The 27,302-nt window shown below is 46.4% G+C and overlaps 5 protein-coding genes across 6 annotated transcripts in view; 1 reads left to right on the forward strand and 4 right to left on the reverse strand.

Moving 5' to 3' along the window:
• LOC126559071 (RNA-binding protein pno1) overlaps positions 1–27,302 on the reverse strand; it is a 454,598-nt gene that overhangs the window by 332,731 nt on the left and 94,565 nt on the right. The window lies entirely within an intron of this gene.
• LOC126559532 (uncharacterized) overlaps positions 1–27,302 on the forward strand; it is a 205,016-nt gene that overhangs the window by 52,467 nt on the left and 125,247 nt on the right. The window lies entirely within an intron of this gene.
• LOC126559107 (ras-related protein Rab-1A) overlaps positions 1–27,302 on the reverse strand; it is a 156,361-nt gene that overhangs the window by 51,824 nt on the left and 77,235 nt on the right. The gene's annotated exons all lie outside the window — the stretch shown is intronic.
• The window catches only part of LOC126559236 (uncharacterized protein C14orf119), a 261,691-nt gene that overhangs the window by 33,766 nt on the left and 200,623 nt on the right, over positions 1–27,302 (reverse strand). The window lies entirely within an intron of this gene.
• The window catches only part of LOC126556735 (protein serrate), a 98,615-nt gene that overhangs the window by 17,541 nt on the left and 53,772 nt on the right, over positions 1–27,302 (reverse strand). Inside the window, exons 8-12 of the mRNA XM_050212204.1 lie at positions 10,526–10,659; positions 7,380–7,847; positions 3,132–3,245; positions 2,819–3,043; positions 569–696 (exon numbers count right to left, since the gene is read on the reverse strand). Coding sequence (XP_050068161.1) covers positions 569–696; positions 2,819–3,043; positions 3,132–3,245; positions 7,380–7,847; positions 10,526–10,659 — 1,069 coding nt within the window. The remainder of the gene's footprint in view (positions 1–568; positions 697–2,818; positions 3,044–3,131; positions 3,246–7,379; positions 7,848–10,525; positions 10,660–27,302) is intronic.

Genomic DNA, 27,302 nt, shown 5'->3' on the forward strand with positions numbered 1-27,302 from the left:
TGTTGTGCGTTGCGAGCGTGTGGTGGGTGTCATCCGTCATCCGGTGACAATGTGTAGGGGTGTTTTCCTTTTATTTTTGGTCTCGTTGTTGTGCTCCAAAACGAAATCTATGGACCAATGTGTTTTTGGATACAAAACGCCCCAATCGGTGGGACAAACTGTCTGCTCGCTTGAGAGGAAGGAACAACGAGACACCCATCACGGAATAACGAAAGTTGGTTCCTTGACCGTTGGATCAAATGTAGGCGATGGGCCCCAATTAGCTAGCAGACGAAGGAGAACGGGTAAGCGTCGAACGGTACAACAAAAAATGCCCCTGTCAGCAACATGCACAATAAATAATCATATATTACGCTCTGGATGGGTTATTAGAACCGTTAGGAAAAAAAGCAACATGTTACCCATTGATTGTCGCTTAAATTTGGAGAAAGACTTCAATGCGACAGCTAAAATGAACCCCCGTGTGTAGAGTAACGGGTGTCTTTTTTTACGTTGTAAATTAACACTAATTTTCTTGAGCACGAAATTGTCAAACAAAACCACAACATTATCATAGTGATGCACTTACCTCGCACAATGTCCCGGAAAAGCCAAGTGGGCAGATGCACTTGAAGTTACCGATGAAATCTACGCATTCGCCACCGTTCCGGCAGGGAAAGTTGGCACACTCGTTGATGTCGGTGCTGCAGTCGCGACCTGTTGGCAAGAGAAAAAGAAACGCAAATCGAAAGGGAAGCATTAATAGAGAATAGTTAATGTTGATTTCATTACTAGGTGATTCATTTGGGTAAATTTAATCCTGCTTTACGTCTCGATCACAGTGTCTGATAGAATTGGTAAAGAACCTGATGCTAGTGGCAACAGGAGAAAATGTTGTTCGAATGGTCCTCCGCATTGTCTGGTTGTTGTCCTCCGGCCAAATAGAAGAAGAGATGAAAATTTGTTGAATGTAATGAACATATTTCATCGGCCTAAGTCCTTGGCATTCGGTCGTCTTTTCTTTAGCTCGCTTATTCTGTTACGTCGATCCTCTTCCGTCAGCTACGGACCACGATGTTTCTGCTCGTCGTCACAATAAAAACACACCCGTTTTCTTACACAATCAAGCCCGCGCTGTCGGGCGTTTTATCAGGTGCGCGTTCAGGTTCGTGTACCGGTGAGACTGGCCCGTTCTCCACCGTGCTCCTCGGACAGTTTTAATAGATGATATTTTAAAAAGCCCGAGATTAATCAAAAATATAAAAAGCACGCTACTGGAATATGATTATTATCGTTGAGGGTGCGAGAAAACCGCCCGTAACCGTCGTTTTGTGGCGAATTTGAATACAGCAGGCACAAGACCGGTGGGGTGGTGCGGAGAGGGTACATTTTATTAATATCTTTTCGCGCTCAACAGTTCGTTTCACGGGATGTTTGGTTTATTTCTTTTTTCTCTCTCCTCACTCATGTTGTTGAAGTCGTGTTGCTGCGGTTGTATTCATCTCATTTTTCCATTTAGTTATTCATCTTGCAGACGTTAAGCTGCCGCTTTGGTGCGGCGGAATGGTTGTTAATTTGTCTTTACATTTATGAGAAATTGAACGCATTATTATTTTAAATACATCTAAACGAATCACATTTGTTGCGATGTAGCTCGATCGCGGAAGCAGAGGATGCGCCGTGACGTGTAAACGACCCGGCTCATTACCGATTGGAAACGATCGGATTATGGCTGCATATTGGTGCAGTTTGAATGAAATTATCATTAGTAAGACATTATCGTGACTAACTTAATAGCTAATCGGTGCACACCAAGCGATCGAGCATGGAACGGTGGAAAATGGAGAATTAGTGTGTATCATTTCCCACACGCACGCACCTCAGTCACAAGTACAATGTAGGAAACGTTAAAGCTCTGGGCTTGCCGGGGATAGATCGCTGCGTGAGCGCGATTATCCCGGGAGAAATGATCAGGGAACGATTGATCGTGGCTGCCCCCAATATGACAGCCCGCAGTGTTTTCAATTTTGACAGACCGGCACCGACATCGCAACAATTACGATTCTAATTGACAGCAGGAGCAGAATCGGGGCGCGCATCCCAGTTGGGCGGGATGGCTTGAGATGGTGCCAGGCTACCGCATACTGCGATCGGCCGTATCGTGCCCTGTTCGCACAGCGGTACTCCAATCAACGGCCGCCGAATGCCGCCCCGTTTAGCTGCCCGTGTTTGATTAATTGAAATTAGACGACATGGACAACATGGTGTGGAGCGTCCGGAGAAGGCTCTTGTGGAATGGAATGGGAATTATAAACAAAGGATCACGCCCAACGTCGAAGGAGCGCAATACCGGTCAAAGCAGCAGGTGAGTTGTTTTGGTGGTGCACGAATTGCCCGCACAAATTAAGTCAAATAGTTTAACCATGCACGACACGGGAGGGAAACCGTTTTTTTGGTGGGTGCCGTACCGTATTGAAGTTGAGCAGATAGTTCGAAATGGTATGGGTTCGCCAGACGTCGCGTCTGGATGACGGTTGAATTCTGTTGGTAGCGTTTGATTGATGAATGATTGCACTTCCAGCTGAGCTACCCGTGGTATGGAATTTGGCTCCATCCTCGCTCGCTGTCGTAGCTGTGTGCGTGTAATCTTTTTTAAGTCTGTTTGTTTGGGGCTGAGCGTTATGTCCAGCGGGTCCTGAGTGAGTCAGTAGTCGATCATCATAAATCATGAGCTCTTCCGGAAGACAAATTGTTATGGCCATGAGCATCACAGTCAGGACTCTGGCACCATACCGTAGGAAAGGGGGAGGGGGGAACAAAACGGACGAAACTTCATTACCTGTGTATCCGACGGCGCAGGCGCAATGGTAATCGTTGACGAGATCGATGCAAGTGGCGCCATTTTTGCACTTGCCAACGCAGTCGTCCATATTCTTGGCACAGGTCGGTCCGCCCCACCCCTCGAGGCAGGTGCACTGGAACGAGCCGGGCAGATTGCGACATGATTCAGCGTTTATGCACGGCCCTAGTCCGGAGGCCACATTCGATTCGCACTCATCAACATCTATGGAAAACAAAAAGAAAAAGGATAGAAATGAGGTGCTAGTCGAGGGCGTCTCAAAATCGATCACATGATGACTCCGACCACTCACCGTTCTGGCAGGTGTCCCCGGTCCACTGTGGTGGACATTCGCAGCGAAACTTGCCGATCAGATCGATACAGGTTCCACCGTTTCGGCACGGCGCTTCGGCACATTCATCGATATCTGGTAGAAAAGAGAAGAAAGCAGCACACATACAGTAGAAAGAAGTTAATTTGCCATGGGGACAGAATGCACAAGCGCTAATGAATGATGGGGTAAATTAAGTGACCCTACTGTCTCCGGACAGTAGAATCCGCTAGGCTAGCAATGATCGATCGATGCGATAAAGCAGCACAATCAAAGCCAGAAGGCAAACATGACCCGTTATCTTCTGTTATCGTGAACGATCTGATGCAGTAGTCCAGGAAGCACGTTTTATGTTTTCCACCTTTCACAGGCTCTGTCAAACGAAATCACACGCTTGTATTATGACGTTTTGGGGTTGATGGGTAGGTGCTTTCGAGCGAATACCGAGTTGATTGAGACTCGGTAAACTTCATCCGGCCCGTTGCACTACCGTGATGGATTCATACTGACCGCAATCGGGCGAACACATGGCGTGGTAATTAGCATTCGGCCAAGAATGACCTCCAATCGACGAACGGGACGACCACGATCTAGATCTCCCCGTGGTTCCTTGCCGTGGTGGTTACAAGGATCCTAGTGGAGCGGAATATTTCAATTCCAAGCGCAGCATCCAGTGAATCGTTTACTGGACGAGGTTGACGTGTTCGTGCCAAAAGCGGGCTCCCCTGTTTGAGCCTCTAACGAAAGCAAATGGCGGCCGGATGTCAGATGTCAAGTGGCGTTGCTTTGTTTTGGGTTTGATTGGGCAAGAATTCCAATTCCATCCTGGCAGAGGCGGGTCTGGTTTCGGTCGCTTTTCCTCGCTTTTTTTATGGATGATTAATTGGGCGGTCGTACATCTTGACGGCACGTCCGTCGTGGTGTTTTATTTATTTTATTTTGCATGGGTTGTTCTTTTTCTTGTATCCCTACCGCTCTCTTTCTCCCTCTCTCGGGTGCCAATGGTTCGAGGTAACTATCAGGCCTGGCGAGCAGATTGTGCGGAAGGAGCAGAAAATCAAAGCAGTAGTAAACAGTCAATGCTGCCGCCTTCGGTTGAAGGAAGAAGGCTCTTGATGCTTGATGTTTCCAATGGCTTCACTCCCTATTTTTTTCGTTATAAGGGAACGGGTTGCCCATAACCTCATCAAACGTGGGGGTTTGGGTGTGTGAGAGATTGGTTCCATGTGTACGAGGTTTTTTTTTCCATTTCTCAACCACAGAACCACAGTTCTGCAGAAATGGATGGAGTTGAATGATTGCGCTACAAATAGTCGCTGATGTGCGCGGGATGCAAACAAGATGCAGCAAAAAAAACAAAAAAACAAAAAATGGTAGAAAACCGTACCCTTTCGCGAGTGTAAGCAGAAGAATGCAAGCAAGGAACCACAAAACCACACAGCGAAACCGCACCCGGTAGCGCCTCAAGCCAAAGGTATCTTTTTCTTTTAAATGTGCTGCCTGTTTTTCCTCCCCGGTACAACGATCGTGGCGGCCAATTGGTCTTTGCGGTTGTTGGTAACGAGATTGATTCAATCAGCATAAATACACACAAGTTCTTTTGGTACCACTACTACCACTCGATGTGTGGTTTGAACCATGCAGCATTCACATCCAGTGTGAACACTGATCGCACAAGGGGAAATTACAATTTATTTTCTAGAAAATCAGCTACTTGTTCGCTAGAATCGGGAGACAGAGAGAAATAGTGTGCTGGAAGCGCCACAAGATGTCGTGGCATCTCGTTACGGCACCTTCATCGTAATGGGTGATGCTGTGCCGCACCATCGTTGGTGGCTACTGGCAGCCATATCTCGCGTTTCCTAGCCACGGGGAAGGCTCATCGTGCGAAGAACCGACAGCGACAAACTTGCAGCAGTCATTTATTCAAATTAAAAAATATTTACAATTCAATGGGATATAAATACACACGTTCCCGGCTCGGCTCGACCGCTGCAAACGTCTGATAGCGATAGGACTGCTCGTTCTAAAATCTTCTCCTGCCTGTTTCCTGCTCGGGGAACGACGACAACATCCGAATGGGTTGGAAATGGAGCCCGTATTCGATTGGTTTAATTTCGAATCGAGAAATCAAATGCAACTTGAAACTGCATGTCGTAGATGCACCTTTGGCGTTCGTTAGCTACCAGTGTTTTTTTTTTCTCCATTGCATCGTTCTGTGGGATAGGATCGGTATGCAAAGTGCTCACACGTAGCGGTCCATAATCCATCCGGGAACGATCGCTAACCGACAGACGGTAACGGTGTTGTTATGCTATTTGTACAACGATTAGGTTGCGGACCGTGGATCGTGCTGTATAGCGAAAGATTTATGCTCTTCGTCCGTCCAACTCACGGTTCACAACTGTCGCACTCTGCCAGTGTTGTGCCAGTGTAGCTCGCGCCAGTGAAAGATAAATTCACGCACAACAATTAAGAAGAGGAACTATGGCACACGGTGTTGAAAACAAGAGCCCACACGTAATGACCACACGTTTTGTCAGCGTTTGCCGCCAAAGAGAGCGACCAATTATCGTCCATAATTGATCGAACGATCGTGGAGTCAATCGATCGCTACCGCTGAACGATCGACCTCGTTAGCTTAAGCACGTTTCGGTGACGAGCATTTGAAGTTTTTTACAGGCAGAATGTTGTTGCGGATGTTTCCTTGTATTATTTTTTTTGCTACCTTAATAAAATATTATAAATATTATTATTTAGAGCACCCGCAGCGTTGATTCGATTCGATCCGGCGATCGTTCAAATTATGCAAACGGAACGGTTTGCATCGTTTCCCTAGCACAAGGCGCATTCATAAATACGTCATTTCACTCCATCATGATCGGTTTTTAATAATGTCCAATTTTTGAAATTTGCTTTTGATCCCACCTTCCTTGCACGTTTGCTACCCATACACACGGTCAGTCCGAACCCGGCAGCGTCGACGCGATCGATGAGTGAGCAATAAATAATAAATTTAATGCGCTCAAGATGAAGTCTTCACAGCTCGCCAGATTGGCGTTCTGGCGAGAAATATGTAAATACGCGCAGTTGGATATACCGAGCGTTCGGTAAGCCAGAAGGGTAGCGTGCTGTTGCGGCGTGTTCTGCACAACAAAAGAAGGCCAATATGAAAAAGCGGTCAGTGGATTATTCCCGGCCAGGAAGGGTAGCGTAGATGCTGGCTTGCCGCGACGAATTGTGATTTGATCTTTTCCGGTCCCTCGTCCGTGTGTGGCGCTCTCGTTCTTTTAATCAACGGCACTTTTCTTACGCGGGTTAGTTGCGCTGGCAGGGAAAATCCACACATTGGAGAGATGTTTAGAAACAACTAAAAAAAAAAAACTGCTCTCATTTGCGGATGCTTCTACCTGTGCCTGTCGCTCGATATGGTTGCCGGTTACCGTGAAATTGTTAATAAATCTATGTTCGGTGATCGATGCTCAAAGCAGCTCGTTTGCCATAGAATGGGGCGCGTGTATCGAACGGATTATCCGTCCACCGTCTCGCGAGGGATGTTTGTAATGTTTAAATAATAATCGTGCACCCTTTGCTTGCGTGCGTACCTTTGGAAATGCTGAGGAAGCACCGCAAGAAAGAAGTTCTTTTCTTCTCGTATCTCATGTCTCACCTAGTTCAATGCCGTGTTAAGGGGCATAAGGAAAAAAAGAACATGAATACAATAATTTAGAATAATTAGCGTACAGTTTTTAGATTAGATTTTCCTTGCGTTCAGGTTTTGTTCTCTTTTTTCAATGAAACTCATAACCATGGTGGAACTGGTGGAACCTTCCAAAGTTTGAAAAAGAACCGTCAAAATCACATCGTAATGGACAGATATAGCAAGCTTAGTGCCACCCAACGACCCCGCTGTAGCTTTGGAGTGCCTCTCTGTAGTTTGTTACAGCCAGAAAGCAGCACAACTCCGTCCAAAAAGGCCAACAATATCTAGTTGAGAGTCAAGCGCGAAGGAGATAAGCTCGCGCAATGTCGAAATGTTGGAGTCTTCAAATTTGTCAGTTGTGTGATTAATGGATGAAATTTGAAATTGAAATGAAACGTAGCGAACGCATTGTACGGAACGGCGGCTATCGTATCCTGCGATTGGAAGACGTTCCCATGGAGTTTACGCACGTAACAGCTGCCAGGAAGCGCGGGGACGTTCAGTGGAAAGGAAACTTTGGAACTTACTTATCTCACAGGTCGGACCGGTCCATCCGGGGGCACAGGTACAGACAAAATCTTTCATCGGTTGCGGACCGTTGGACGAGGGCGCAGAAAGACCGCCGGTGTTCGAAGAGGATCCTAACTTTGGCTGATCGTTGGATTCTGCCGTACCGGAACTGCTAGCCGCGGAGGAACCACCAGCTCCAGCAGCGGCCGAACGTCCGAACGGTTTTCCCATCGAGCTCATGCCCCGCATACCGCGGACAACGATGGAAGCTACTGTAGAGGAAGCGACGGTTTGTGATTTGTCGTTTCCGGTTAGCGTACAGGTGCCGCCATTTTTACACGGCTGTGGCGCACACGGATGCTCAACGATTTCGCACCGTGTACCGGAGAGTCCTTCGGCGCACGTACACCGATATTGGTCCGGGGCAGTGTTTTCGCACGTACCACCGTGCATGCACGGTTCGTGCGTGCCGCAGTAGTTGAGATCTGAAAGAAAGAGGGATGAAGGGAAGTTGATTAAATTGTTTGTTGAGCTGATCGGACTGTTACTAACATGGCTCTCGTGGCACGATTATAAAATAATGGGAGAGATTACTGAGTTGTTTTGTTAGATTATCCTTTAGGAAAAGTTTAATGCTTTTTGTGTTATGATCGTCTTATGACCGTGTTAGTTAATTTTAAAATTAGCTAAGTTAATTTAATATAAATAGGTTTTTTCGATTTATTCCAAAAAAAGGACAAATATTTTTTCACCTCATTGTTTCATAAAACTTTATAAATATTTTTTACGCTAGATTATTATATTTTCCTTTGAATAAATAAACCTTCATTTTATGAAGACAGTTGGTATCAAGTGCGGAAGTCGTAACAGTTGTCCCTAATCGATTCGAACACTTGTTGGATTTAAGCTTCCACACAAGTGCGTTCATGTGCCGGCGCACTTCTCTCACGCGCATCCAACAACAAACTTCAACAACAACACTCGAGAACACGCGTGTGTGTATCTTTCATCCAACCTGCCAAACGCGTGCGTTAATCGTCGGCAGATGAGGCAAACACAAGTGTTAAAGTGTTTTCGCTCGCGGCGCATCGACGCAGATTTTCCCCCATTCCGTCGGCACACGCCACCGGGGTTGTATCGCGTCATGAAAAGAAGGGTTTCGAAGGGTTCTTGTTTTACCCTCGCTCGGCGGTTGCATATGTTAATCGAGCGCCGGGCAATTATGATGGCACGATGAATAGGGATGTAATTGATCGCAATTACTCCAGATACACCGGGTGATGGCAACACTGTCTGTTGTTGATCAAAAACCATAACTACCGCCAGAAGCATGTTACAAGTGGTTGGAAGTTAGGGGGATCTGGCGCTAACCCTCCCTTCCGGTTGCCTTACTGATTGATCGATTTGACAATTGTACCCTTTATTTATACGCCTTTTTTTTTCCTGTATCAGAACGGTAAGTCAACTTCCGTGTTTTATTTTCCGACTGTATATCCCTTGAGGTTTGTTTAACAAAACCGCGCCAAATGTAGTGCAAGCGAGCGAGCCTAGACATTTGACAAAAAAAGGGTCTTGTTCATGGAAATAGGGAACATGATACACACACTTGCCCTCGGAAGCAGAGAACACATTTCTTGGACCTCTTTTTTACGCTTGCTCCTACTGTCTGCGCTGGAAAATCGAAAGCAAACGGGCTGATTTATGGGATTTGTCATCGCGAACTCATCCCCTTGTGGTCGACTTTCGGTGCGATGGAAAAGCAGAACCACGGTAGGTCCCTTTTTCCGGTCGTCCGGTTTTGTGTAACTGTGCGTTTGCTTATTCCCCATGTTGGTTTTGTGATTGCTGTGCCGTGCTATTAAATTTCGAACGAATCGAACTGTGTTGGTTAAATCGATGACCTATAATATCCTGTTTCTTTGGGGTGTGCCCTTCGCGTACACCTAGGTTCGTAAGGCAAATGTAAAATTGCACTGTGGAAGTCACATATATGAGCGAGCCAAGCGTGTGTCGTAAATTGCGCGTGAGTATGTGTCCAATCGGGATCCATTGGTGGGTTCCCTGTTTCGGTGCGTCGCATGTCGTTGGCTCGCTTAGTTTCGTGTGAGTTTGTTTTTTCAATGATTGGTTTTTGGAGCAATTTTTCTTCTCCAGACGCCTGCAACCCGAAACAATTTAGGGGCCACTATCGTATCGCTAAGCGATAAGATTAAACAATAAAAATTAAATTTCAACTTAATTAGCTTTTTTTTCCTGCTTCGAAACCTTGTCCCTCCTATGGCGTGTAGCCGTGTAGCCGTCGTTTTCCATTTACGTTGCTTTAGATTGTGCGTACGGATAATGCATTCGTTTCGATTTAGCGCGTTCGATACAAAAAAAAAGCGCATCCAAATTATGTTGGCCGAGAAGGGCTGGGAGCAAACGAGCCATGCTGGAGAGTTAAAACAAGGGAAATTTATTATTAATCGATTAATTAAAAGTAATGGCGACCGTGGCCTTCTGATACTGGTGCTAGCACACGAAAATCCATCGATTACATGGTGCCGTTTTTGTTGTTGCTTTTTTGTTTTTGGGTGTTGTTTCTTTTTCGTTCAGGAAAAGGGCTGATTTTTTCTTATACAAAAGACTTATAAAGGCGTTTTAATTTCCCCCGCTCTTCTATAAAATTCCCCGGGTGGCATCACTCTACCGTTTTATGCTTTCACCCGAGGGTTTTCGCCATTTTGTTACCTACACAGGTCTTTCGATCGACCACCGGCCGGGTAATTACCCCAGAAATGATCGGTATTTAATTACCGGCATGCGAGCGGATCTGGCACCGAGCGTCGTGTGGCGATGGTACAAACAACGATCGAAATTGATTTCGTTTTTCATCTAAATGAGCTTACATTAGGCAACGTGGTTCAAACTGTTGTACCTATTGCTTTCTTGGCGATGAGAAAGTGTGCAACCCAAAGGGAAAGGATGCGTTAGTAAACAAAAAATGATCAAAAAATGCACGCACGATCACGAAGCACGCCTCGTTAGACGATAGAAAAAAATATATCAAGGAACTGTGGTGGATTAAAACAGGTGTACAGCAGGGAAAGTATACCGGATGCCATGAAAATCCGGAAGTGGTTAGATCGTTACTCGATTCTGAAGCCCCGCCATTGAGCCTTACCTTGATCGCAGAGGATTCCGCCCCAGTTCGTATCACAGATGCACTGCCATGCACTTCCGTTGCAGTAGCCGTGGCGGCAGCCCGGGTACACCATACACTCGTTACACAGCGGACCACGCCATCCGGGGCGGCATCTGTAAAGGAAAATGATGATAAATAAGAGACATTTTTAGAATTGATAACATTTAAAACGGTCGGCATGAAAGGCATGAATAATAACGCGGCATAAAAAAAAAGCACGCATTCCTTTACGTATAGAAAATGTAACGTAAAAGAAAAGACAATCATCGATCAAAAGGACCGTTTCGAAAGTAATTATTCAACGCGAACCTTCAATTACTCCACAAAACGTGGTGCGGCGCAAAGTGACAAAAGCGTGCTTCTTTTAGCGTATTTTTATGCTCACCAAGCCCAAAATGCGACGGTATGGATGGGGAGAGAAGAGTGACATATATTTGCAGCACTGTTTCAAGTTATGTTGGCGAACTTGAAGCTCTTCTATAAAGTACCTCGAAGGTCCAAATATCCACTATTGAATATCGATAGAGAGTTGCTTAAGTTGGCTGAGGATACTACTTTCAACCGAGTTGTTTAAAAGTTTTATTCCAGAAACCCCAAACCAGCAATGGCTTGAAGTTAATTTACGATCGTTAGGTCATACCTACGAAACAATCGGTACAAACGGTCGTCGGGTGGCATTTCGAGGAGGCACGGGTTTTGTTTATGGTTGAATATGGTTGAAGTACGCCAAGTAGCTGCGATGGCAACCTTTGTGATGCGGTGTTTGTGATGGTTAACAATTAGCACGTTAAGCCGGCACTGCCGGTAGTTTAAAGATCGACGGCTGAAGAGTTCATCAAGCGAAAAAAAGCAATTCCATCATGGAAATGGTAAAGAAAGCTGGGCCAAGTGTTTGGTGGGAGACACGTGAATGATTTAGCCACTTAAGGGAAATAGACGGGCCGAGCCGCGGTAACGAGGTAAAACTTTGACATCCTTTTTTGGTGTGTTTTGTGTGATCGATAGGGTGCATCGGTTTCACTTTTTCAATTGTATGTTTTGCGCAGAGAAATAAAACTTTAAACACTTTAAAGAATTTAAAGTGACATAATTTCCATTTTTAAATCAATTGTTGGATTCAGCAAAATCATTTGGTCGATATCTTGACGAAACCCCGCCGTACGATGGTGACAAACTGTACGAAAATGTGATCGATTCATCGATAAGGATCGATCTGTCCTTAATGATGAACGATGGCCTTTTCATGAGATCATTAAATAAAACCCCATCGGCTGCCGAAAACGTGCGATCGTTCGAGACCCGGAGAAGACCGACGGACTAGTGCGAATGTAAAAAGCCCACCATCGACGATTTGCAGTTACCTTGAGTTTGTCTCTTTATCTTTTGGGTGAAAAAAAAAAATCCAAACCGACGACTCATCACCATCCTCACTGATCCTCTGGTCCGGTCAAATCGTGCGGTGGGAAAAAAACGCAATGACAGTAATCGGGACGTGATTTAGGCACTGATGTTCACCGGTGACTCAGGGACAGGGTAGAATGGATGGCGATATTTGAGCAGGAGAGAAAAAGAAGTGCTATGCTTCTGTTTGTTTTTCGTTTCACCCAATCACCTACCCCCCCTCTCCCTCCTTTTCGACCGATATCCGACAGGCAGCAGGCTAGACAGCTAGTGGCGGTAAGACCTTTACACCAAAACGCCAAAATCTAACACCGGGCCGCTTCATAAAGCAAAGAAGTGTTTTGTTTGATGTTGGGACGAAGCAGCGCTCTTTAGCAAACACTCACACACAAACACATACCGAAGCGGCGGACAGTTCAGGAAGCAAACAGACGGCGGTCCACCGAATGCTGATGACGGCCTGGGGGACAAAATGCTCGTTGAGAGCTGAGAAGAAAGGAAACTAAACCGAGATGATCCCACCGCTACCGCCCATCTGCCCGCGTGCTGCGGAACGGATTTTGGGTGTTTTAGCTCTTCGTTCGCTTTTCCTTCCCAATATCCATTTAGTCTTTGCTTAACGAGGGTCAAACGAATGAGTCAAACTATCCATCGCAAAGACCAAAGTGGATTTGTGTTAAGAAGGGAGTCTTCCTTGTCTTTTTTTTTTAGGGGGGAAGGTAAATAAAATGTCCACCTTCGTACCGAATACCGGTCTGCGGTTAGTTAGTTTGCCTCCCGGGTTAAAGTATTTGAATATTTCTTTCTCTTAACTATGTTTCGGTTTGGAGCGTTTTCGGTTCCGGTCTTCTTTCTGCTGCTGCTGCTGCTGGTCGAAATTCCAACCCTGGTGCTTTGTCGGTGTTGCATTCGCGGCAACGTTAATTAATAACGCCCGAGAGCGAATTGTATTGTTTTGCCGTTCGTCAGGACAAATCGAAGCCGCATTCGTAGGTCCGCAAAACGAAACCAGTGCTCTCCGTGTGCCAGTGGTACAATCGGAATGTCAACGTTGCAGAGAGACGTATTTAAATGAGGTATCCTGAGGGTGACTTGGGTTGTTCGATGAGCAGTGTCTGACAATTTGAAAAATGTACCGATCGTGCGCATTCGTTCGATCGTCCGCTTATCTAATGGAGGATGATCAGATTCGCGAGATCATCTCGTGCACAGTCACAGCACAACATTCCGCGATCCTTACTAGCGTGAGAATGAATTGGTGAGGTTGTTTTGAGTTGGGCTAGTGCAGCAGGGCAAAGCTAATTTGGGTACAGTTTCCACAGTCGTTTGATTTGGTCCGACGCTGTCAAAATAGTATCGTGATTATCGGAACATGGTAGGGTTATGTATACACGCCGATATCCCGGCATCCTGATCGAACCCGAACATCAAATCTCTTTGAAGAACGTATCCAATTACAACATCAAAGTCTGCATTGCAGCACGATATTATACAACACAGGCGTAAAGGCACCAACAGCGAGTGTACATAGGTTCGCACGATCAAACGCATCGATGGGGCGTTGAAGTGGAAATGTCCAGTCAAGTTCTCTCCCTCCCTCCTGCACAATATGCTTCCGAAGGGCATCGCTAGACGGCGCCACCGGCGTGGATCAGGATCGGTTCTGCAGTAACCAAACTCCAAAGACGCCAAAGTGGATGGGGTTATGTTTTCAGATTGTAGCGGCTTACCTTTGTCGCTGCTGTCAGAGGGTCCCCAAAAACAATTACTCCAAAAACCTCCCAACCCGGAGTCGTTTCCTACCTTCAATACTACTGGGGGTCGGTTTGAGTCCCATTGAGTGTGCAGGAATCGGGTTACACAATGTTGACCAGGGTGTGAGAAAAGGCAGACAAAATGTGCGCATAAAAACGAGATGGAAGTACAAATAACTTTCAGCGACCGTGGTGGACAATCAATTACAAACATGGATCCCCATTATGCTTCAGCACTGTTGGAGCTGGACCAGGGAGGGTTCCAGGTAAGCTGATACCGAACCTGGGACAGGACGCCGGGAGTTTCGGGTGTTTTATGATTTATGTGTCCACAGAAAGGGAAGCCGCCGCTCTTTCTGGGCGAGTGCGTCGATCAACGTGGCCCGTCATCCCGGGACTGACCAGAAAGATAACAATGCTTCCCATTTTTTGTTTGGCTTGTTGTTTTCACCGTCTGGGTTGGTTGGGATGGTGGAAAACGTATGGCAAGGCGGCTTCTATGTTGAAATCGAAACTTTTTTTAGGACGCTCGTTGTGGAGCGTGAGCTCGCCTCGTGGGACAAGCTTTGAAGGTGTTGCGAAAAGTCACAACTTGGGCTGTTTTTAGTTTGTGTTTTTTCTATGTCTGAGATTCGTTTCGAACGCCTGCAGTCGGGTCGGATCGCTTCGTAGGTAGGCTCGAAACTTAATATAGAGGTGCAACTTGCTATTTGCTAGACAACATCCCGAACATCCGACAGCTTCCCGCCTGTACCTTCGGCACAACCACCAATTCGTTAGAAGACAACCGTTTTGTTCTTCAGTCAGCTTGATGGTTGGCGGCAAACAACAAATCGTAGCCTAAACGGAGCCCTGGAAACTACGGTACTCAGTCGGTGCTGTGCACGTCACATATCGTTACGATTTACATCATCCTTCGACAAGACAGGAGACAAGGGTTCCATTCCCGGCCCATGCATCTCTTACGCCCAGTTGCTTCGGTTCGCTCCGTACAATGAAGCGCGCGATCTCACGCGCACGATCCCGAGGCCCCGGTTGTTTCAGTGTCTAATCTGCATGTCTGTTCGCGAGAGTGAAGGTGGCATCAAAACAGCCACACACGTGTGGTTGATGGAGCCGGTGACACACTACGGTGTCGGATAGGATGCCACAAAGTTCCCAGTGCGCGGCGCACAACCGCGACATCGGGTGGCGCACGATCCGCGCGCCTTGCTTCCTTTCGCGCGGAGAAATCGCGCGGGCAGAGATTTATTGCAGAATTAAAACTTTCAAACAATGTTCCGCTTGTTCAATTATGTATGATTAAGCGCTTATTTATTTATTATTAATTTCCCGACGTTGATCTTCGGGAGGGTGTGAGATTTTCTGCTCACCTTCTTGTAAGATGTGAATGGATGCATGAGAAGCAAATTGTCACATGTGTTTTGCCTCGGAGCAGTTCTACCGGTGGTTGGTTAAAGATTGTCCCCAACGAGCGTGAAAATGATCACAAAGAAAAAGAGAGCAAAGTAAATAGCTTTGGGTGGCTTCTACATGTGTGTTCCTATATTTGTCTAGGATCGGATTGCGGCTTGGTGTTATTGGTGTTGGGCGTTTCGGTCGCTCGTGCTCGCACAGCACATTTGTCCAGCCCCGAATCGGGGCATGCTCTCGTTTGTGTAACAGTCGTGCAGTGTGGATGACATCCTGCCCGATGACAACTCGATAAAACTGTGAATTTATTTTACAATTGTTCTGCCGCTCAAGATCGAGGGCGGTTCGAAGCATCGAAATTGGGCCCCATAGAAGAGTGCAACGCTTCACCACGGTGGCAGCGGGTTATTGTTTTGCGATTTTGTTTCGATCGCGCACCGTTCGCGCAAAGATTTATAGCACGTTGCATAACAATACTATCAATCAAACAATTTCCCACTAAGGGAAGCAAGAAATTACGGTGCTCGCTCGAAGACAGATAGGCTTCTTGGGTAAGTGAGGAGGATACAATTCCCGAGCAAGCCGCAACCGCGGGTCAGAGCGCAAGGCGAAACAAAGAGCAAATCGGTACGCCTAACCTCCTTAACTGCCGGTTCTGGTCGGTATATTAGTGGATCCCAAAGCGTTGGGCAGTGTTGCACAATTTTAATCAGGTGCTATGTAGGGCGATGCTGTTTTTGCTAGCGTTCCATTTTAGAAACGCCGCCTTCAGGTTTGCGATTGAATGCATCCCAGACGAAACAAGCTATAATGATGGTGCAGTGGGATTGGTGTTCAGCACTGTTCGACATTGTAGCACTATTTAAATTATTATGCAAAACTTATTTTCGAGCGCAATCCATTCCTGTGCACGATCGACCGACGGTAGTTTTGTTTGGGGTGATGGCTGTCAAAATTTGCCTCCACTGTTCCTTCGGATTCAAAGGACTAGAAGGTATGGGCAAGGCAACTGTGACGGCAGTTGCGGCCATAATGGGGCGTCGAGTAAGTGCGAATCCAACCAAAACGTAAGGCAATTCACATCCAAATATCACATCCGCTTAGCTGAGTGGCTGGGTGCGTTTGGTTGGGCGTAGATGAGCCCACTCGGCTTGAAGCGTCAGAGGAATTGAATTGTGGCGTGCCCTTCTGAGCTGGTATGTTGTTATTCGGGAGCGAAACAGCTTCCTTGGTTAGGTTTGTGGTTTTTGTTGTTGTTGCTGTTGTTCGGCAGCTACTTTTCGGCAAAAGGGGTCGAATTTATATGGGAGAGAGAGAACCAGAATAGAGAGATGCGGTTTGGCGTTTGAGTTTCGCTTTTGTTTTGTTTCGTTGTTTCGGTGCGGCTTGTGCGAGCTCTTTTTTTGTTTGTTGGCTTCAACCCAAAAGAAGACAGTACTTCAAGTCTCGGGTTTGGCGTACGTATGCGCAGGTGTGGGAAAATGTTCCTCGATGTAATTGGCCATCTCTACCGCTCGGGACCTTCTTACACGCTTTCCGCCACTTCCGCGGGACCACTTAGCCGAGGGAGGAACGAGTGAGTGTGTATGTGTGGCAAACGGAAAAATAAACGTAAAAAAAACCTTTTGCAGCGAAAAGTGGTACCGTCGGTGAACTCGCTTAACCTTCGCGGTCTGGTGCGCAAGAGACGCAACACTCTACCGACCAGTGTGGGGATGGGAGGGTGTACGTTGGGTGGATGGGTTGTGTACACTCTCACACCCACTGCGAGTTGAAGTTGGCAAAAAATGCCGAAGCTGATGCCGCCACACTAAATGACAATCGAAGCCATGGGTCGCAAGTGGGTGAAACGGTGCGAAATGTCAATCACGGACATCCCATTTTCCTGACCTTGTTTGGGGGCTGTTTTGCCTTACCGCTCGTCTCGCTGCACTTACTTTCGCTTGCATACCCGTCGGGAGGATCACTGTACGGGTGTACCATAACTTTGCCGTTCCACCTGGGTGACAATAATAGCTCATACTTCCTTCGCATCTTGCAACCGACCCCTCGGGACATGATGATCAATGTTCTTTCTCAGCTGTGAGGGGAGTTGTTCTCTATCTAAAACGGTGATTCCTGCTTTAAGTATCAGATCCCGAGCATGGAGTGTTAGGCAGTTGTTATTGTCCTCTGTCGCAAGCAGAGCAGCGATCGGACTCCAAAGAAAGTGTAGCCGTTGTTGCGAGTTTTACAACAAAGCCCGTATCCATAGTCAGGATCAGTGCAATTGTCGTTCGCCGCATTGCGGGCGTCGAAATCTGAAAGATTCTTCTTCTGCCGCCGACTGCGGTAAGCAAACGCCGCGGGCGAGATTGCACACACACGTCGTCTTGTGCAAATCCGACGCCGTCGGTACATGAAGCATACATGATTCGCGCGAACCAGTTGTGTAGGCAGCAAATCGTGGCCAGCATGACGACGACGAACGATCGTACGGGGTTCGTCGCTTTATTTATTGCTCGCGGGGCCCTGCGATGGGCCCATCCGAGCGGTTCTACCTGACCGTAGTTATTGTTATTATTGTGTTATTGATATTTCATTAGGTATTATTTATTGCCGCACTGGAGGGCATTTGTTACGTTTGACATTTTGTACCTTGCGGTGTAAGTGTCCCTTGGTGGTAGGGAAATCCGGCCAAGCACGGTCGCTTCTTTCGGGTGCGGAAATGGCGGGAGCGTTATCCTGCCAATGTTTTTTTTTACCGTGTTTGCGGGACTTAATCTCGTGGACCACATCAGCTAACCGGCGTGGCTGCCTGGGTGCGCTTGGGTATGATAATTTGAACCCTTTCGAGAAGGAAAACAAAAACAGAAAAGATACATACGAGCACATATTGGAGGATGGAAGAGTAAGAAAAAAAACACAAGCACACACACACACACACACACACACACACACACACACACACACATACATTTCGTTTAAGTGCTCGTTTAAGTGGCCTAATCGAATTATTGTTTCACATGAAACAAGTGGGCTTGCGAGCAGGGGGTTCAGGGAAGGAAAACTGCATCAATACACACGGCTTTCTCTCGTTGTCGTTCTCAACCCTACCCCATCCATACGCACTCGTTTGTCTTGTTTGCGTTTCTCATTTCTTCTACGAAAAGGCTCATCATCAAGTGCATACATCGGGCCTGCAGGTTTTGTCCATTTCAGGCTCCTTCTCGTCCGCTTTATTGACACATTTCCGCATACTGCCGCGCAATGATGTACCAGTGCGGCATCGCGCACCGTTGGAATAATGCTGAAAACAAATGTTTAACCGATGTAAACAGTGACAGTGGCGGCGGGTGAATAATGTTAAGTACAGAAATGCCCGGCCACAAAAGCCAAAACATCCTCCCACTCCCTCCACCCGATGCAAAGCGGTATCATTCGGCACGATCGCTCGAATTTTCCCAACCTTTGCTGGGTAGTGATGATCATCCTGATCACCTCCGGCCTCGCTACTTGCGTCACCCTTGCGGCGATAGAGCGATGTTTGTTCGGTCAGTTCGCTTGTTTGATTTTAGACTTTTGTTTCAAAACGTCAATGCATGGCAAGAATCTTTGGTCAAGATTTCACTGTCGCCCACACAAACGTTTCTCCCGATCTGGTGGAATGTTTGAGCTGGCCCACCTCCAAAAAGGAAAAGAAAGACTAACGGTCGGTTGAAGGTGCAACCATCGATTTTGGGACGGCCGGCTCCGCTAGGTGAAGAATTTAGCGCAAATATTTAGTCGACTGTCAATCGACCACGCTCGATCGGGCGATACGGGAGATAGATATAATGAGATACATAAAGCAAACGGTTCCTAGGTAGCTGAAGCAGTTGCTTAAGTACACCAGGGCCACGGGAGAAGATCCAGATAGCCTTACCGGGGAACTGGTCGGAACTGGTCGTTGTTTCGGAACAGCAAAACCAAGCGGACTGTACGTGCATCTGCACATATTGGTTTACAATTTAGCGAGTCTTTCAACCCTGTTTGTTAATTATTCCTGCGCGATCGGCGAGTACCGCATAGCGGACATCTCAATTTAGACGATAATATCTCGCGTACTAACTTAACGTTGCAGCTGTACGCTGCTTTGTCTGGTGGAACAAACGAGTATCGGCGGTGGTTGAGAGTTCCCAGCAACGACCGAGCATCCGCGAGAATACATTTTTTCGTATCATAATCAACCAATCTCTAAGCGCTAAACGCTTCAGTTCCTCGCAAAAGCAACCATCGGCTAGGAAATAGTTCACCAAACAACGGCTCGCTGCAAGACAGAGTGATGGGAAAGCAAAAATACTTATACTGATAACCGGGTGGCACGGGACGGGTCGAGAGGCTAAGCGTTGCATTAAACTGGAAGAATAGAGCGCAACCGGATGGGGGTGTCAACCGTTGCTGGCTGCTGGTCGAAAATCCCGATGCAACTCTCGCACACCAAAATAGAAACAAGGAAGTAGGAACCTTCTTTTGGTGTGCGATAATTCGATCGCTTCTTCGCTTCTTGAGGTGTATCGGTAACGAAATTATTGTTGTTAGTTTCGTTTTCTTGTTTACGAACAGCGTTTGCAGCCAGCTCTACGGCAATGGCACCGTTCGGGGTCGTCCGGAGGGGTCATCAAAGATCGGCCTCGTAACCGGGCCGTAGTACACGGCGAAAGTCGATCCATCGCACCGATAAACTGCGCCAAACTTTGCTTCTCTACCGAAGGCAAGGTTTTTTTTCCAATTCCAACCGTGCAGCATATCCTCCGACTACTAGTACTACCAAGGGCTACGAGGGAGAAATGGGCAGATGATGCGGGATGCGGTCGGTGACTGGTGCGATGTTTTGTGGTCTTATAAATTGTTTAGCCTTGTCTTATTATGTAAATGCTTCTTTATTCGCCAAAGAGGGCAGCACTCGCTGGAGAAGAGCAAAAAAAAAAAAGAGGGAAAAACAAACAGCCCCAACAGCATCCCACGGTCAATCAGCAGAATTGCTCCGAAAGCGATGGGCTTTGTCTAGTCAATAAAGGCGTTGGAGCCTAAAAGGCGGAAAGAAAGAAAGTACGCAGGAGGCTGCTCGAAATAGGTTAGATTAGTCCCCTTCTTTCGAGGTTGCAAGTTGCTCGATAACGTCTACCAGCAGGGAACGCGAGGTCGGCTGTGTTATGTTAGCGAGAGCGCGGGTGCTGGATGACACGTCGCGTGATTGCTGGAACTGTTCGCCACACAGTTTCGAACTGGATAGATTGTCCTGGTAAAAAAAAACCACTCCGGTTGTTTGATGCTTTGCTACGGTCGGAGGTCGTATGGAAGCTTCCAACGGGTGACTTTGGATAGATCAGTTTCTTGTAGCGGTTATTCCAAAGCAACGCCTAAGTCGAATTGGCATCGCTGTTTCCTCCCATTTGCAAATCCAATGCTGTTTGCTCGTTTGAACTTTTAATTTTGGACACAACATTCAACCATCGATCGGACGATCTTCTGTGGCGTGTTGCTATTGCTGCTGTTCGAGCAGATGGGCTATCGATCTGTATGAGTTTACCAACGTCTAGGAAGGAGCACGATTTTCAGGACACACAGTGTAGTGCCTTGTCAACTTTGACCCGTGCTCTGCTCCGGGACGGAATTCTGCCGATTGTCCCGCTCGGGAACTAGGCTTGTATATTAGGGAGCATATGTATTGAACCCCTTCTGTGGTGCTCTAAGGGCGCAAGGCTCTAGAAAGCTAGACGTCCGGATGCGGTGTGAAAAATAAACCTAGCGGTTCCTAAATCGTAGTGAAACGATTTGTTTCTATCGGGCTCGAGGATGTATCGAATGTGCCGATGCGGAGGTGTACGGGTAAAGATGGTGATCAATGCGGAAAACAATACCCAACAACACCAAACAGAAGCCACCGTGTTGTAGTTACGATCATTGGCGAACCTCTAAGCCGGTGGGACGTGGTTTGCGACGGGTGGTTTCTAACAAGAACAACATTATACGTATAGAATCTTAATTAATTGAACAATTTAAATAGCCACAGGAGGTTCGGAAGCTACCGGAGATTAGCCGGGAGAGTATGCGCGAAACATCGCCGTCTACCCGCTGCACGAAAAGGCTAGCCCGTGGATTCAGTATTGATCTTCTGGAATGTTGCTGGATCGCATACGTCTTTAAGAAGGTATCGGCAGCCAGAGGACGGTAACAACAGTGCTTCAGGTTACGAATGGTAACGTCGTTTTAATTGAATTCGAAAACATGGCAATCTCCGTCACCACCCGAAGCTTCGCCCGATCTTGGTCCCATTATTCATTTGTCCGCGTGAATCTGTTTTTTTTTGTTGTTATGTTGGCTTCTTTAAGCACATCGAAAGCCTGTAAGCCGATCAGTGCGAGCTTTCAATTCGTGCGATAGGAACGCCCGTTCGGATTGGGCTTTTGCCATTTCGATTTCGAGCGAGAAGGCTTCCTGGGATCGCCGTTTGGTTTTGTAGTTGTACCGCAGAGCAAAAGGATCGGTCGTATGTGCCACCGCCCGGCTTTGCGGTGTATCGTGTTGGCTATTTTACCGAACCGAGGTTTTAGTTTTGTGTTCGTTTTTTTTCCTCTACTTACAAAATGTCTACAAGAAAAGAAAAAAAAACATAGGCGCTCCTCACTGGAAGGTGGAGTTTGCTTCCGTCCATCTGCTCGCTGCAATCTTGTTGTTGCCGATGCTGCTGTGATGCACTGTGGTCCAAATCGAGCGAACACGAAACACGGCCAACCATCGCGTCTTTCACTCGGAACTCAATTAAAATCACGCAATTAATTAAAAGAAACACCAAATAGGCAATCTTGTAACAGAATCTGTTACCCGTGGTTGTATACCGGCATCGCCTGCGAGATGCCATCCCCTGCGAAATGCATTTTGGAATTGAATGTGTATCGTGTTTTCGTGAAATGCTTATTTTCCGGTCCGTTCTGGTTGAGCAGGAAACGCGATCTCTGGTGCGGGGTTGGCCCTCAGCCTAAAGCAGCGGAGAGTTAATTATTTTATCTGGTTTCCCATTTAACACTTTCGGTGACTTATTGGCAAGGGCCAACATCGGATCGGTTTGGAGCATGGGCATAAATAGGGGTGAGAATTTAAAGTGAGACCATGTGCGCGCATCTTCAGACTTGACGATAGCGCAAGCTGCCTGTTCCAGCCACATGGGAAAAAGGGGCAATAGAGAAATTGTTTGACAGTGTAACCGGTGATCGTTATAAAAGAAAACGAGCATCAACTTCAGCTTGCATACGAGAATTTTAAATAGGAAATTGTGCAAAATATGCGAAAACTACAACTATCGCATCTGGTTATTTTTTATGGAACTGATCACTATTACCGAAAACAAATAAAAAGGATCTTGTGATCTCCAGACACAGTACAGTAAGACTTATACAGTAAGACTTAGTACAGTAAGAATATGAAATCTTTCAAGTACGGTGCCACTTCATCAACTGTCAAAGCGATGGCGATCTCATCTCCACTAGTTGACACTCTGCTTTTCTTACGTCGGTTTTTGCTATTCAAACAAGAATAGCTTTTGTCGCTTGTCTATCTCGACTACACGGTTACAGTAATGGATGGACCTTGTCTCGCTGGCACTCTCTTGCTTCACTGTGTGCTGCATAATGCGCATCACTACGCGGTACAAACTGGTGATAAATGATGCTCCCTCGCAAATGATCGTTTTGAGGCAAAACAGGCCAAACAACGCAGCAACAACAAACGAAAAACCTGCCAGCACCGGGTGAAAACACGGACCTGTGGACTTTGCCAGATCGATTGATAGCTGGGAAAAAAGGGGATTGAAAGGAGTAGCATGCGCATAAGACACCGAGCAGATGGTTCGGTCGGGTCGGGCGAATGTTACGACGCTGTTCGCTGAAAATGAAGCCACGAAACTGTGCTTAGACCCCTGTTCGTGACCCTGCCAAGTGAATCTGCGCCAGGCCAGCAGCAAACAGCACGCAGAGCATGGATTTGCATTCCGGTCGCTTGCTTGATGCAGACGTGTGCAATTCCTAGGAAGTGGTTTTCATCGGGAAATGGAAAATGCGAGTGCTGCGCACAGTTGCACCTCGGTAAGCTATTTTAATTGTCCTTTCTTTAGAATTCCGTTCCGCTTTCCGGTGATCGCAGTGGAAGGAAGAGGGGGATGAATGACGGGGGTGTTATGATTTGCATAGAACATGTCGCTGCATTCACTTGCAGTGGCAGATGAGCCAGTTACAAGCGAATGCAGTGGTTTGCTGCCAAAGACTTGTTCAGTGTTGTTCTTGCGTTAGACACTGAAGAATTCTATCTCAAGCTCATTAAAATAGGTTGGTATCATAGCATTTCCTTCCCATTTCCTTCTACTTCTGGAAGCAGAAAGGTTTTAAATGTATGCTTTCCTACAAACAAATATAGGAAATGTTTCAACATTTCACGATTCTCATAATCACTATCTCTGCACAATTTTCTATCTCCCACATTTCGATGCATGACAGAAAAATTAGAAAGAAATTTAAGCTTCCGGCATGTCGTATCGTCTATCGAAACAAAGTACACTCTTTCAGCGTCCCCGATACGCGTGAATCTGCGTAAGGTTCAATCGTATTCGTTAGGGTCATTATCGTTTTGTTTGGTGCTGCTTCGCTTTGATTATTCTCTTCCATCGCACTGTACATCTTCCGTTCTTGTTGATGCTTCTTCGGCAGCTCGGCAAGCCTGATGCTTGCAGGCGAAACCCCGGGAAAAGGGTGGTTGGCCGCTAGGCATAGACACTTGGCGCAACTACTACACCCCACGACGTCTCGTTTCGTCTTAAAGAAACCTGTTTTTGTGTGTGTGTGTGTGTGTGTGTAAGAGTGTGCGTGTGTACTGATTGGGATTTAGACTGTCTAGCGTGCCCTTCGCACGTTGAAACCTACCGCTTGTCAGTCAAAGGCCGGCCAGGGCATCTTAGACGGGAATGAAGACGGATAAAGGATAGGGTAAAGCAAAAGTCGCCGTTGAGGCCGCGGCTCTCTGCTGTCTGTGTAACGAGTTCGTACCGAGCGATGCTCCGTCTCGTTCTAATAGATTTGATTATTTCGACGTAATTTACTATTAATTTTCAATTAGTTACTCGTAAGTTTTCGGAGCGTCGAAAAGTTCCAATTTTCTCACTTCCTTCCTCGGTGGTGGAATTGGTGGAAGACCTTCAAAATTATTATGAGAGGTGCACGAGTATGCGTGTGGGACGCAGAGCATAAGGTAGGAGAACATAGAGCAAGTAACAAAAACAAAAAAAAATACAAAAAAAGAAAACAATCACTGATTTAAATTTGGATGCGCCGTAAACAGACAGAAGCTTAGCACCTATGGTTATGGTTCGGCTTATTTCTATAAAGCGGCATAAGTCGATGGTGTGTATATAAGCTTTTTAGCATTTTTGGCCCACATAAAACCCACACATATACACGCACACACACACATCCGTAGGCGAGAGCAAAACACAATTCAAGTTCATCAATTCTGTACAGTTGATTATGCTTCATTATCAGCTTTGTTTTACGGCGTGCAGCGAATTTTGGTCCGGTCCGGGTCCACGTTCGTCGGCGGATTGCCATCGTTTTGGGGCCACAGTCGAACGCGGTTCTATTAGGGTACGGTCACGGTTCCGGAGCCGCAGAAAATGGCGATATCACGCAGAAATGGGGTTAAACATTTCATCACGCTTCATTAGAACGCTCATCGATCCGGTCCGGCGAAATGGCCGTATGCCCGAAGAAAGCTCACGCGAACGGGAAGCTCCAAGCGCAAACAGCGAGAACTTTAGGCAGGGGTAGCAGTGAGCAAGAAATCTGACCCTTTTTCTCTTTCCCTCTTCTCTGCCCGTGGCCACGCCAAAGTTCGTTTTCTTTTGATGGGATAATTATGATACATTCGTGTTTTGTGTCTAGCGATGCACCGGAACGCATCGCCCTGACGGTCCTCTTCTATGGGGGACGATCGTACAATCTATGATCGTGCGGTTTATACTTGTTACAACCTTGCACCGGAGGTATCGATATCGGCAAGGATGGGAAGAAAAAATCATGTACACAAGCCACACTACAAGTTACCAATTATTTTTCAATAAAAATTGATGATAAATTTCTAGCCACATATTCCAGGTGCAAAGCTCATGCCTTCGGTTGTCGGACGTCTTTTTGCAACAGAAACAAAACATCCAACGATCATGGAGAACTCCAAGGATGGCATTGATTGGTGGGGTAGAAGGTAAAAAAATCGGAGACGCATGGGGGTCTCATCTCTTCTCACGGCCGAATGTCGCGTATATTCGCATTACCGGACAGGTTTGCGTTTTTTTTATGCTGCGTTTGGTTTCTTGTTTTTGTTGCTTGTAGATAATATTTTTTCTCTTTACTCGATCGCAAAGATTTATTTACGTTTTGTAGTTTCTCTTAACCCGTATCATTTATCATAGGGTCTATTCGCGGTGTTTCATCTGGGAGGGTTAGCTTCGGAAGATGCGGGGTATAATGAATATGCGGACACTAGACTCACCGGGTGCTCTGGCTTTCAGCAGTAATAACTGCGTGACAATGGTTAATGCCATAATGGCGATGATAAGGCATGGTACAGTATTAAAAACCAATCCTTTGCCGATTAAAATTCAAAGTGTGGAATTTTGAGAGTGAAACTTTTTGCTTGCCATCGATTTAAAGGAAAAAAAGTCTGAATCCCTACGTCTATAATCAAAATACATGAGCACTTGCACAAATTTATTCGCTCAAAGTACATCCGGAGAAGGTTTGTGTTCCGTTGCTGTGGGGATGGATCTTTTGTTTTTTCTCCGCTCAATCTACCAGCTGATGCAAAAGGAAAAACAAATCTCATTTCCATATTTAAAATGTACGCATACCGAAGGGTTGTTCGCTTAGCTGGTTTGGGTTCGTTTTTTTCCCCCCCACAGCCAGTGACCGGTACAGCCTGGGCGGATAATTAGACCCATCTATCTCGCAACCTGCTGCTCCTGTGGGGATGCTGTTGGTGCTGAACCCTTCGCCCCTTTATGGTTGCAATTTTGTAACCACTCGTTCACGGATGTATATGTATGTGTGTGTGTGCGTAAAAGTGCAAAAGTAACACGTATAGCCATTAAGTCGACCGAGGCAAGACGGATAAGAATCCGGCTTTCATTTCACACGAGTGGCCGGAGTTAAATAAAAACAAAATAAAAACGGATCCCAACCAACCGAAGGCAGCTAATAATAAGTAATGATATGTTTATATTTGTACTCTGTGTACGCTCCACGCGGAAAGCTCCAACGAGGAGAGGCAAAAGTGCTCGATCGTTCCTCGCTTTTTCGTTTCGCGCGTCGTGATTGCACTTCTCTGCTTCTGGCGAAACTCCAAGCGTTAAGCCGAAAGCCAGTTTTACAGGGCTAGGACTTCTTTCTGCTTAAGAAGTACGAAGAAGTTTGCAAGGATGCGCAACGGTTGAGGATTATTTCTTGCGTTCGTTGTGCACGTTCCGGATTGCTATTAATTATTACCGAAAACGTAACCTTCGTCGCACAGTAAGAACATAGCAAAACTCGCTTTGCGGAGATCATTTAAGCATCGGGAAGCGTTTGATTGTCGTTCGAAGTTTTTCGCTGAAGTTATTAAAGCTTAGGCTGTTTGTAAACCACTTGCGAGTCGAATGTGATACGCCGACTTGTGGAGGAAGTGATTGTGAGGTTAAGATAAATCAATTAATTCCATACTCTCACGCGTCTGTTTTTCCTTCCGCTCGTGCAATGGAACGGTTGCGCGTGACATCGCTGGAGGAAAAGCTTTCATGCGCAGTCTATGTTTCTATTATATTGTCATATCGATTGTCTTACGGTGATATTGAGGTAATTCAGTATAAAGTGTACACGAGAATGAAACATCGTGTGTGAAACGAGTAGAGGCTTATACCTTACTTTGGGCTCGCGCTTGCTGTACGGGTGTTGTTGTGGGCTGTTGTGGATAAATTGTATTCACCTTGCTGTTGCAGACTTTGTGGAGGAAATAACACGGTTAGGTTAGGGCGCTTGGCGACGAGTCTTGATGTTTCATTTGTCCGCCGGATTGCTTACATGCGCTACAACATTGAGCAGCACGGAGGACAAAAAAACTCAGCTGCAGCAAAATAGGGACAACTTGTAAAG

The sequence above is a fragment of the Anopheles maculipalpis genome, chromosome 2RL, assembly GCF_943734695.1.
Source record: "Anopheles maculipalpis chromosome 2RL, idAnoMacuDA_375_x, whole genome shotgun sequence".
Lineage (NCBI taxonomy): Eukaryota > Metazoa > Arthropoda > Insecta > Diptera > Culicidae > Anopheles > Anopheles maculipalpis.